The 13,502-nt window shown below is 45.8% G+C and overlaps 1 protein-coding gene and 1 long non-coding RNA gene across 2 annotated transcripts; one reads left to right on the top strand and one right to left on the bottom strand.

Moving 5' to 3' along the window:
* Nucleotides 1-735: 735 nt before the first annotated feature.
* Nucleotides 736-4,104, top strand: LOC138364651 (uncharacterized). Its single transcript, XR_011228495.1, has 2 exons — nucleotides 736-885; nucleotides 1,859-4,104. It is a non-coding gene; the product is annotated as an uncharacterized lncRNA (long non-coding RNA).
* A 2,574-nt stretch (nucleotides 4,105-6,678) lies between these two features.
* Nucleotides 6,679-7,049, bottom strand: LOC138366240 (circumsporozoite protein-like). The gene is made up of 2 exons (XM_069327178.1): nucleotides 6,903-7,049; nucleotides 6,679-6,867 (listed from the first exon to the last, which is right to left on the bottom strand). Exons 1-2 carry the CDS (start codon nucleotides 7,047-7,049, stop codon nucleotides 6,679-6,681), a joined length of 336 nt encoding a protein of 111 aa, XP_069183279.1.
* Between the last annotated feature and the right edge of the window lie 6,453 nt (nucleotides 7,050-13,502).

Genomic DNA, 13,502 nt, shown 5'->3' with positions numbered 1-13,502 from the left:
TTAATGAGAGAGAATATACAACAAGAAGGAAGGTGTTAAATAGTGTGTGAGCTGGATTAATTGTTGGACGAGATTGTTTGATATGTAGTGCTTCGATAGAACCAGTGAAGAGCAGGGGTGCCATAGGCACAATCAGAGAACACTGTATAAAACATCAGAGGTCCGCGGTTGTTCAACGTCCTCCCAGCAAGCATAAGAAATATTGCCGGAACAACCGTGGACATTTCAAGAGGAAACTAGATTTATTCCTCCAAGGAGTGCCGGACCAACCGGGCTGTGGTGGGTATGGGCCTGCGGGCCGCTCCAAGCAACAGCCTGGTGGACCAAACTCTCACAAGTCAAGCCTGGCCTGGGGCCGGGCTTGGGGAGTAGAAGAACTCCCAGAACCCCATCAACCAGGTAATCAACCAGGTATCAACCTATGACTAATCTATTGTCGTTGTCTATGTCAATTATTTCGCTATTTTTGGTTAGGATATTTCTGGTAATGTGGTTGTGTGTAGAAATATATTCCTTGTTGTTTGGCCATCGTCAGGTGCCTTGAAAGAATTGTCATCGAGAGATATATTTCATAGACATATTTCGCTACGTGTTGAGTGTGTTCTTCACAAGCTAGTTGGCGTTCATTCGAGACTCTCTCCTCTCGCTTCGTGATCCCTAGTAGTTCTTGCGTCAACAAATTTAATTCACGGAATGCAAGTTATTCACAGATGCTTTCCCCGCCCGTTCAGGACCGCTGGGGAGCTTGGAGTGTGCGTGTGTGGCCGTGGGCGCCGTGCTACTGGTCCTCCTGGTGTGTGCCTGCGTGTGTTGCCTGCGGGCGAGGGGGAGGTGACGGAGGTCCCGAGGCCCGCCCTGCCCTACCCTGCAGCAGCGGTCCGCCAGGTGTGTGTTGTGGAGTTGGTGGTGGTGTTATTGATAATAGTGGAGATGAGTTGATATAATTCTTTGACACGACCTATATGGGCGGCCGTGCAGCCGGCCACTGTGACATCGCAATATCGTGATATCAATGAAAATTATTTTGAGGCATTGTAAAGACTTGGACCCACATGTGGGTTCAAGACGCCGCGGGAGCCAAAGGGCGGGGTTCAAGTCACTCCAATGCCTCAAAATGAGTTTCACCGATAGTTACACAACAGTCACTAACAGGTACACAAGTCACTAACAGGTACACAACAGTCACTAACAGGTACACAACAGTCACTAACAGGTACACAACAGTCACTAACAGGTACACAACAGTCACTAACAGATACACAACAGTCACTAACAGATACACAACAGTCAATGTGACAGCTACACTAGAGGTCGATAACTGTAATAATAACTTTACTCAGGACGTTTCGTTCGCTGTACCTCATGCAAAAAATTGTGTTTAGAGAAGCTATTTTTTAATATACATTGTTGCCTTCTTATATCGTATCCCCCCCCCCCCCGGGTTCAGTCCCGGGTCGGTACAAAGACGGTTGGGCACATTTCCTTTCCCAAGACACACCTGTTCACCTAGCAGTCAATAGGTACCTGAGAGTTATTACAATTATTACTCTCTTATTCATATAATACACACTATATTTGAAAAGTTATTGTTACTCAGAGAGTTAATGTTTATATAATGTTATATGACGCCACTAATTATGCATAACATTTTGGCTTGTATTCTGGAGCCATCAGTAGTGGATTAGAGGAAACCTCGATAAGCCGAATAGCCTTCCTCTCCCTGACAATTGGGAAACTATAATTAAAATTCTCTTTAGTCACGCCATTCTAAGTCATCTTTAGCCACCTCAGTCCCTCCTCATTGTACACGTCCCCCGTTTCTTTCCATATTCACATTTCCTTCTGGGTAATTCCCCAGGAACCGGGCCCGCGGCCGCCACATCCTCGGGTTCTCGGAGAAATTTGACCACCAGGACCCCAGCCAGCGCCGCCCCGCTTATCCGGACACGAGAGCGAGAACAGTCTGTACATCCAGTTCGGGAACATCCTTCAGCAGTTGGATGAACACGGACCAGTGCATACGGATACACGAGGATGCGTAGGAAGCCAAAGTAGTAAATAAGACAACAGCATAGAAGGCCAAAGGAACTAAATGACTCGAAGCTTATGAAGCCTTAAAACACAAACGCACCACTGTAGAGGATACATGATGAAGCAACCGGCCTGCTGCGCCCAACAGGGAAGCCCCACCCGGTGTGAGGATGACCAGATGAAGGGTCACTATGAGGGAAAACAAATAGAAGAAACGAATCGATGAGTCTGAAGCCACATTAGAAAAAAATATCTATGCTTATTTACAAGAATCACAGTAGACAGGGAAGCTTATATAAGGTTATCACATATTGGCATCGCCAAGTTGATAAACACCAAACATCCTGCCCGTCCTTAGCCTTGGTGTCCCTTGTGTGAGAAAAGGAAGACTTAGTTGTTGTTTTTTTGGAGTCTCCCCTACACAACCACTCCAACCTGTCCTACAAAGAACGTCGCATTTCGTTGGTATTCAAATTCAAAATTCAAATTCAAATGTTTATTCAGGTAAAGTACATACATACATGGGGTGATAAAAATATGATGAATTTATAGATAGAGCTGGTACATACAATGCCTAAAGGCACTATTACGCAAAGCGTTTCGGGCAGATGCGTTACATAAGGCCAAAAATTGTCGTACAAGACAATTGAACCGGCTGGCGAAAGTGACGTACTGTTCCGTTTTCTTTTTGGGTCCTCTGGTAGGTTAGGAGAGGGCACTTTATATTGACCGTTTTCTTGGCGTTGGAAAACCTTAGGAGGACGGACTGGCCACTCACCACGTCACACATTGAGCACTTTACTCTAAGTGGTCACTCCCCACTCCCAGCCTGGTGCATTATACCGAGAAGAGACGGGAAGCCTCTTAAGCAAAGTGCAACCCTCTGGTACTAAGCCTGTGTACCATGATCTACAGGATCAAGGAGCGATTCAGAGGGGACGGTCAGAGGGAGCAATTCAGAGGGGACCCTTACCGGTCAGAGATCCTAGACTTGATCACTACAAACCCTCTTGTTGTACCACTGGACGTCGTCGACAATGGAGGACCCCAACTGCTGTTCAGCAGTGCCGCAGCATTACAGGGTCTGTTCGACCCCACCACCCTCACTGCTCTTGAGAAGGCGCACCTGATCCTCACCCCCCACCACGTCACTACCTAGCAGCCAGGGCGGTGTTTGTTCGGAGTGTGCTCCCTACCCTCTGAAAAAGCTGCCACCGACGTCGTCACCAGCATTAACGAGCAGAACCCTTCCTTGATCGCTGTCACTTAAGTTCATTCCTGTAAACGACAGCTACCTCTCCACTATGAAGGTCACCTTTACATCACCTGAGGGAGTTACCTTTGCTGCTAACAACGGCTTCCGGTGCTTTGGTATCGCCAGCACACCTCACCAGATCACCAAGGAGCACTACTACAGACTTCGTCAGTGCCTCAAGTGCTACAGCTACGAGAGTTGTACACCCCAGGACCAACGGTGCAGCAAGTACGCCGGGAACCATCACTTCATAGACTGCACCAACGACTTTCTTCACTGCCTTCTCTGTCAAGATAAACATACTGCCGTCTCCGCTGTGTGCCACCGAAGACTTGAAGAATGAAGATGTCCGACGCCAGGCAGGTCAACACCACTCGCCGTGCATCATCAGATTTCAACTTGCAAGCTTCCAGGAGCTTCCGGGTGGGGGGGGGTGGATCTTGAGCACAGCCTGGAAGCCAATGGGGACCCTAGCTGTTCATGGTCAACCATTCATCGACTCAGCCGTAACCTCTCTCTGGCCATCATCAAGCCAGCCATCACCACATCAGTTGCTGGCCCCTCAATACCGATCATAGTACCGTCTTTGCACTTACACGCACGGCAGAAATAATTGCAGGCACAAACTACAAAGAATTCGTCCGAATCCTCAATATACACTATACTGCAAATGGCCTCCCAACATTTACTTTTCCAGAGGAACTCATCGCTACCCAAGCAACAGCCACCACTGTGTATGTATAATGAATGTATAGTAATATCACTATTCTTGTGTATATATATAGTGTGTGTTTATGTATTAAATGTCTCATCTGTTAGCTGGTTTTTGCTCTAGTCCTGGTGAGGCTCCCTGGCTAGTAAGTGAGAGAGCAGTAACGTGAGTGATAGTGGACTATAACTAAGGGGATTGAGAGATCATCCCACAGTAAGGAGAGTGGGGGAGTCACGGCGGCTCAAGAGCGGGTGTGTACACACGACTACTCGGCAGTGTGAGCCGCACCCCTGAATGAAGGTGAAGTTGAATCAACACCCCTCCCCCCTCCCTACAGCTTCGACACGTCCATTAACTGTAGCCTCGGGGGGGGGGGGGGGGGAGAGCCTACAGCTCCGACACGTCCATTCACTGCAACCTTGGGGGCCCCTAAAGCTTCGACACGTCCATTCACTGTAGCCTCGGGGGCCCCTAAAGCTTCGACACGTCCATTCACTGTAGCCTCGGGGGTCCCCTAAAGCTTCGACACGTCCATTCATTGCAGCCTTGGGGGCCCCTACAGCTTCGACACGTCCATTCACTGTAGCCTCGGGGGCCCCCTACAGCTTCGACACGTCCATTCACTGTAACCTCGGGGCCCCCTACAGCTTCGACACGTCCATTCACTGTAACCTCGGGGGGCCCCTACAGCTTCGACACGTCCATTCACTGTAGCCTCAGGGGCCCCTACAGCTTCGACACGTCCATTCACTGTAGCCTCGGGGGCCCCTACAGCTTCGACACGTCCATTCACTGTAACCTCGGGGGGCCCCTACAGCTTCGACACGTCCATTCACTGTAACCTCGGGGGGCCCCCTACAGCTTCGACACGTCCATTCACTGTAACATCGGGGGGCCCCCTACAGCTTCGACACGTCCATTCACTGTAACCTCGGGGGGCCCCTACAGCTTCGACACGTCCATTCACTGTAACCTCGGGGGGCCCCCTACAGCTTCGACACGTCCATTCACTGTAACCTCGGGGGGCCCCCTACAGCTTCGACACGTCCATTCACTGTAACCTCGGGGGGCCCCTACAGCTTCGACACGTCTAACAGACTTGATGCAATTGGAAATAGGCAGATGAACGCTGTAAAAAAAAATAAAAAAAAGTTAGATAGACGAGAGTTTTATCAGTAACGACAGGCCCTCTGCGTTCCCTCCCCCCGACCTCTCCTCTGGTATCAGTCGCTTCTGGGTGGAGTTTTATTCATGGAATTTTAATGTTACAGCCTTATCGATGTTCCTATCGCCGGACGCTCCAAACGTTCAGATTAAAAAGAGATATCAGAGCGCGTTGGCAATAGCTTCCTAGTCCAGTTGACTCCATCTCCAGGACCCAGGGGTGTGGGGCTCGTTGTCCACGAACTCAGTTGTATACGATGGCTCCTTGGGGACTCAAGATCTATTATGCTTAAGGACTTACAGGAAGCCCTCACACACTCACCCCCATCTCTCCTCATACCTCCCTCCCTCCCTCTCTCCCCTCCCTCTCTCGCTCTCACTCCTCTCTCCTCTCCCTCCCTCCCTGTCTCCGTCATTCTTTGTAGCCAAGATTAGGTTTTATTAGGACTGTCCCCGACGCTCCTAATGATACTGTAAGCTAAGAGGAGGAGGCCGAGTGCCCCGGATCAAACCTTGAAGGGACTTTCCAAGGAACTTTTAGAATTCAATTACCACACACTTCCTCCTTGGGTGTGAATCGCTATCGTTAACTGTTACATTCTTTGTGTTCCTCGAATGTTTGTTTCCCCCCGAGTTTACCGACCCACTTTAGTTGAACTGATTACATGAATAAGTATACGTATGACATTTTCTCATAAGATCTGAGTTGCAAGTTTCCACACTTGCGTTGCCAGTTCTCAGCTCACAAGTTGCTCTTCTGTCTCCAGTATCTAATTAAACATTATAGTCAAGGATTGTAATTTTAACTTTTGAGTTCTGTCAACATTTTCCGACAATTTTATTTCTTTTATTTTATTTTAGGGCTTTTTGATATAATACAATAACCACATTTGACCACAACTGGTAACCCATTTAAAGACCGCTTCCTAATCATTGAGATAATTATTTTACAAATGTTCGAGAAATGTTTTAAGCAATTCATTCAGAATGGTGTACCAGATCCTTGCCAAATACCTAAGTGGCATGGGGGGGGGAGGAAATGGGGTTTATAAACGGTTATCAGATTTAAAAATTATGCCATTAATGCCCCATCTCTTTGCCCATATAGTGATGGGGCTAATAATGGAATATGACTCGCATTTTCTACAGCAAATGAGAAAGAAATGGGTTTAAAAGCTTTGCCGTCTCTACCGCTAATACCAAAATACACTCAGGAATAACTCTTATTTTCTAATGTATTTGATAAACAAATATTTAAGTCATGCGTTTGATATTTTTCGTATAAATTATATTCATTTAATATCGAATGACTTAAATTGTTTCTCTTTCAGACAAAAGGATTCTACTCTTTTCTTACCTCGGTCATTAATGTTTTATTGTGGGAATGTGAGCGACAAGATCTTTTTTAACGCTAAGCAACTTTTTATTATTTTTATTTATTTAAATGTTCCATCATTTGGGTCTGGCAGATGCCTATGGCCTAAGTGGCTCGCTTCGACACGGTCGTGTTCTTCAATTAGTTCACCTCGGGGTTCACCTCGGGGTTCACCTCGGGGTTCACCTCGGGGTTCACCTCGGGGTTCACCTCGGGATTCACCTCGGGGTTCACCTCGGGGTTCAACTCGGGGTTCACCTCGGGGTTCACCTCGGGGTTCACCTCGGGGTTCACCTCGGGGTTCACCTCGCGGTTCACCTCGGGATTCACCTCGGGATTCACTCGGGATTCACCTCGGGATTCACCTCGGGATTCACCTCGGGGTTCACCTCGGGGTTCACCTCGGGGTTCACCTCGGGGTTCACCTCGGGGTTCACCTCGGGGTTCACCTCAAGGTTCACCTCAAGGTTCACCTCAAGGTTCACCTCGGGGTTCACCTCGGGGTTCACCATAACCAAGGGACAGAATGCCTGTACCAGGCTTGTTAAGGTAAGGGCAGTGGTTCCCGGCCTTCCAAGCCTCATTCTCCCCTTTTCCAACATCACCCGTGTGGATCGCCCTGTTACGAACCAGGTAATTACCCGAGTCTCACTGCTAATCCCAGATTATTATAATTATCCCACCTCAGTATCATTTAATACCTGGACATTATAACATTGTCCTACAGTATATTGTATATTATATTAGAGTGTATTATATTGAAAATACCTAGTTATTTTCGAGGTTATACAAGATATTACATGATATTATTTATGTTTCTACCTATTTAGGAGTGATTATTCCATATGTAGTGAGTTTGTTAAGAGTTCTTGTGAGAAGAGTTCTGGCTACTGTGAGAGCTTCCCCTGGTCTGTGTACTCGCCTAGTTGTGCTTGCGGGGGAAGGGGTTGAGCTCTGGCTCTTGTCTCCTCTCTGTAAGGAGGCAAGCGGTGTGCGTTTAGTCACCCGAGGTGTGGTTGATCTGGCTGGAGTAGTTAAGTCTGAATAGTTGTTTTTATAGATTCAGCTACTCGGAACAAAAGTTCCAAATAGCACGGGCTATGGTGAGCCCGTAACTTACCTGGCACAGGAGCGGTGCTGTAGTTAATTAAACATATTATAAGCCATCTGTACAGCAACTGTGGAGTCAGTGATCAACTGTGGAGTCGGTGATCAACTGTGGAGTCGGTGATCAACTGTGGAGTCGGTGATCAACTGTGGAGTCGGTGATCAGTAGCCCAGACGTGATTAATTATACTCATTTGTGCCAGGAAATTATTTTTTTAATTATATAATTTTTGTGTTACCCATGACCCAATAAACTAGTGTTGCTATGTGTTTATATAGTCTTATACTTGCCTTCCTTCGGTTTGTTTCTTGTTATTGTGAGGCTGTTGTAATGATCAATGAGTGTACAACGCCAGCACGTACGTGCCTTACTCTTGTGGCTGGGGTTTATAGCACCCCCCTACACCCACACTCTCACCTGTGGACCCCCTACACCCACACTCTCACCTGTGGACCCCCTACACCCACACTCTCACCTGTGGACCCCCTACACCCACACTCTCACCTGTGGACCCCCTACACCCACACTCTCACCTGTGGACCCCCTACACCCACACATCTCACCTGTGGACCCCCTACACCCACACTCTCACCTGTGGACCCCCTACACCCACACTCTCACCTGTGGACCCCCTACACCCACACTCTCACCTGTGGACCCCCTACACCCACACTCTCACCTGTGGACCCCCTACACCCACACTCTCACCTGTGGACCCCCTACACCCACACACTCACCTGTGGACCCCCTACACCCACACTCACCTGTGGACCCCCTACACCCACACTCACCTGTGGACCCCCTACACCCACACTCACCTGTGGACCCCCTACTGTGGACCTCCCTACACCCACACTCACCTGTGGACCCCCTACACCCACACCTGTGGACCCCCTACACCCACACCTGTGGACCCCCTACACCCACACTGCCCCCTACACCCACACCTGTGGACCCCCTACACCCACACCTGTGGACCCCTACACCCACACCTGTGGACCCCTACACCCACACCTGTGGACCTCCCTACACCCCACACATTCACCTGTGGACCCCCTACACCCACACTCTCACCTGTGGACCCCCTACACCCCCGCTCTCACTTGTGGACCCCCTACACCCCACACATTCACCTGTGGACCCCCTACACCCACACACTCACCTGTGGACCCCCTACACCCACACACTCACCTGTGGACCCCTACACCCCCCCCGCTCTCACCTGTGGACCCCCTACACCCCCGCTCTCACCTGTGGACCCCCTACACCCACACTCACACCTGGGGGACCCCCCCCCCCGCTCTCACCTGTGGACCCCCTACAATAAAATTAATTCGAACTAGCAAATTTGACAGTAAATAATAAATAAATACATCCATATGTCACAGACCTGCATTATCGTTCTCAGTTAAAACAGCAAATAAATGATAACAGGAAACATTCATTTCAACAATCTCATAAGTGGTTCTAAGGTTGTTAGAGTACACTACAGTGTAGTACACTATAGTACAGTGTAGTACACTATAGTGTAGTGTAGTACACTACACTACACTTAACTATTAGTTCTGTGGCAGTTCTTGGGGTTCAAGGAGACTCGGTTGGGAACCACTGCCCCTAGGTTAACTGCTGGTGATGGCTGGGTGGAAAGAAGCATGAGGTGAAAGGACACATTAAACCGTCTCTGTTCCTGCTGGGGATCAAATCCAGGATCCCCGAGTGTGAATCCAGAACGTAGACAATGCGCTACAGAGCTCTTGGTGGAAAACTGAAGAATTGAGCTTTACTCAATCTTAATTTCAATCCAATGTTGTAGGTGGGATTTTCACACCATAAGTTTGTTCTCCGCCCAATAAATACTTTACACTTTCCAACAAGTTCCTATATACATTTTGTCCAGAGTTAGTAGAGTATAGCTCTTCCCACTTTAATAATGTAACATTAAAATCACCAACTATAATCCTTTCCCATTTCCTACATATTGCTGCTATTTTGTTTTGTAAAAAACTCATATGACTAAAAATGTGGACTGTAAATTATGGCTACACCTAATTTGTTGTGTCCATTACCTGTAATAACTGTGAACGTGGAGTCAATACTTTAAAATCTCATTTTTTACTTTTACTTTATAATTTCTATAATCTTATACTTTATAATTTCTATAATCTTATACTTTATAATTTCCATAATCTTATACTTTATAATTTCTATAATCTTATACTTTATAATTTTATAATCTTATACTTTATAATTTCTATAATCTTATACTTTATAATTTCTATAATCTTATACTTTATAATTTCTATAATCTTTTACTTTCTAATTATAATCTTTTACTTTCTAATTATAATCTTTTACTTTCTAATTATAATCTTTTACTTTCTAATTATAATCTTTTACTTTATAATTATAATCTTTTACTTTATAATTATTTTTTTTACTTTTACTTTACATTTTTATTATTATTTTTTACTAACTTGCGTGTTTCCATACCATGAAACTGCCAGTTTTATTCCGTTTTCCTCTACTAATTTTCTGTCGTTATTAGTAAGATAGTAATTCATTGCGTGTGGGGGACAGGCAGCCAGTGTATATATATGTTAGGCTTGTATCGAAGTACCCCCTTCCGCCCCCCCCCCCCTCCCTCCAGGGTCTACCTATTCATCTTCTCCCAGGATGCATCTCCACAACACGCTGACTACCTCCTGGGTACCTATATTTATTGCAAGATGAACAGGGGTATCAGGTGATAGGATACGCGCTCAACCATTTCTGTCCTGTCCGGGATTCGAACCCTGGATTCACGACTGAACGCAATTTACTCCAATCTCTTAATTTCGAGAGCTCGTTTTCTATGTTACGTACATCAACGGAAAAATTATTAATTTGTTATTAATATGTTTATGTAATTTCAAAGCAGCTGAGTTTTTACCCGAGTTTCCCTTCATTTCCGTATCTTGAAAACGTTATATATAACATTCTAATTGTAAATAATATTTTAATATCATAATATTACATTATTTTGTACCGGACAAAATAATTATTATTAGTGTCACAGCATTTTCCAATAGTTACCCCTTCAAGTGTAACGTTTTCTGTCATGCAACTAGGTAGGACTCGTGAAATAAGAATGGTATTTACACCCCAAACTTAATTCTTATCCATACTTACTACATACTGCGTAAACATCTTAATAAAACCTCGAGTATACATACCCATACACTCGAGTGAGTGTATGGCATTAGCTTTTAAAAATGATCTGCCTACCATACAGTTAATTACAATTATTATTATTAATAATCACCCTCAAAAGGGGGGGGGTGAGATAAGGTCTAAAGCCAACACAAATCCAAATAGAGGAAAATCGTGTTGATAGTGAACATGAAGGCTGTTTATGACCCTAGGCTGCACAACTTACAACCCCAGCACATTCATTTCCCATCTTTTTTCTATTAGGAAAACTTAGTAATTCATTAAACTTACTGATTCATTAAAATTTAACTGCAATTTAACACAGTGCATTAACTTCAGATATTTTACCAGTTGCCAATATTACACTATTTTATCTAAAAGTCTGTCCTCTCTGTAGTGGCTTCGACGAAGACAGGAAGCCGGCGGCGCCCACGGGATGGGTATTGGGTGCATAATAAATAATGTTATAGTCAGAAGTCGAGTGCAGCGTCGCGGGCTCACCTTAAGATTAATGTGTAAAATAATTTATTTGTTGAAAAATATATAAATGAAAAAAAGTAAATTAGCCAATTATACACAGTTTGTTAAAGTGATCCTTAATAAAGAAAGGCATAGAATATCAGGCCATTCATCTGGGTTCTAGGAGACTCGAACAGCGGTCCCCACGTTTGTGAAGCCAAAGCTCTATCGTCTTTTATAGACTAGCATAGTTCAGGTTCTGCTGCTGTAGTGGAACCTGTTATAATTGTACACCTTCCACACTTATTGTTCACAATAACAGCAAACAATTTACTTAACAGGACGAAAAAAATACAAGAGATCTGTTACCTGGCGAGGCGGATATATAAAAGCCTCCATCTCATACTCTCCTGGTCAAAAAAGGTGTCCAGCAGCTGGACACCCTCATAATGACTGTCAAGAAGTATCCTCCCCCGCGATAACAGCTTGACGATTAAATGCGACCTCAGAATACTGAAAAGAATTACTGAAAAAAGACTGTACTACTAACGGGCTATTTATGCCCGTGCCACCTCTTGGGTGGCTTAATCTTTATCAATTAATCAATCATACTCACCTACGGGGGAGACATCTCCCGTCACGCAGGGTGCAGTCGCACCTCCACAGATCTCCAGTATCAGCTATTGATACTGGTAATGGCTCAAAAGGGCCACCACTTACGGGCTATTCATGCCCGTGCCACCTCTTGGGTGGCTTAATCTTCATCACTCATACTCACCTAGTACGGGCTCACCATAGCCCGTGCTACTGGAACGTGTTCTGAGTAGCTGACTCTAAAACAACATACTCATCTAGTTGTGATGGTGGGAAGAGGGGGGGGGGGAGGTTGAGCTCTGGCTCTTTGGTCCCGCTTCTTAACTGGTGTATAGATTCCTGAGCTTGTTGGGCTCTATATGGGTTGTCCCTATGGGCAGCTTGGGTTGAAAGCGACCGAGGTTACATAGTCAACACTACGTAACGTCAGTCGCTTGCAAGCAACGCTACTGGCCGGGATGACGATAATTATTGTTGTTGGTGGTTAAGATTCAGCTACTGGGAACAAAAAGTTCCAAGTAGCACGGGCTATGGTGAGCCCGTAGTGGACTTACCTGGCACAGGAGCAGTGCACGGCTCCCGTGTGTGTGAGGGGGATTGATTGATTAATGAAGATTAAGCCACCTAAGAGGTGGCACGGGCATGACTAACCCGCAAAGGGGAAGGAACAAGCTAATAAAGAAAAATAGTAAAGTAGATAGCAGGTAATCGCACAACGCAATGTACTAACCACTATACGATCACGCCCGGAAGAGCAGGTAAGAGAAGAAGGTAACTTCTAGAAGGGTAAGGTGAAGGGTAAGATTGGGAAGAGTGGTACGAATAGAATGATGGAAAAAGAGAAGAAGGTAACTTCTAGAAGAAGGGTAAGGTGAAGGGTAAGATTGGGAAGAGTGGTACGAATAGAATGATGGAAAAAGGAAGCACAAATGGTACTTTTGCTTTGGTTGAGTTGCACACGATTGATGAAGATTAAGCCACCCAAAAGGTGGCACGGGCATGAATAGCCCGTAAGTGGTGGCCCTTTTAAGCCATTACCAGTATCAAGAGCTGATACTGGAGATCTGTGGAGGAGGTAAGAGTTGCACACGTCAGAGTATCAAATATATATTTGTTCCGCGGGTGGTGGGCCGCGGGCGGTCATGGGTGGTGGGCCGCGGGTGGTGGGCCGCGGGTGGTGGGCCGCGGGCGGTCATGGGCTGTGTTATAACCCTCTGGGAAGCGCTAGAACTTAGGATTACTTTCACACTAAAGAGTATTAAAAGATTCTTTCTAAAAGTCTGAGCGATCCCAGAACGAACAAATATATGTTCGTTCTGGGATAGATAACCCAGATTCTAACGTTACATCTATGAGGTTAAAAAGATATAGGTTTTAGGTATAAGTAGGTGTTATACAGGTGTTATATAGGTTATATATAGGTGTTAGGTATAAAAAGCTATAGGTATAGCTATAGGTTTGTAGCTCTAACAACCATCCAATACTTACGGTGTGTCGCTGATAAGAGCGAGTACAGTGAGCTTTCATCTCGACGGCTCAGGTGCCACTCCTCCAGGAGTCACAGAATGAGCTGTTGCACCTATAACTTGCATGCAACCATTCATTAAGGATTAAC

This window comes from Procambarus clarkii, chromosome 2 (genome assembly GCF_040958095.1).
Source record: "Procambarus clarkii isolate CNS0578487 chromosome 2, FALCON_Pclarkii_2.0, whole genome shotgun sequence".
Taxonomy (NCBI): domain Eukaryota; kingdom Metazoa; phylum Arthropoda; class Malacostraca; order Decapoda; family Cambaridae; genus Procambarus; species Procambarus clarkii.
The sequence above is the reverse complement of the archived record's forward strand: the minus strand, read 5'-3'. Positions and strand labels throughout refer to the sequence as shown.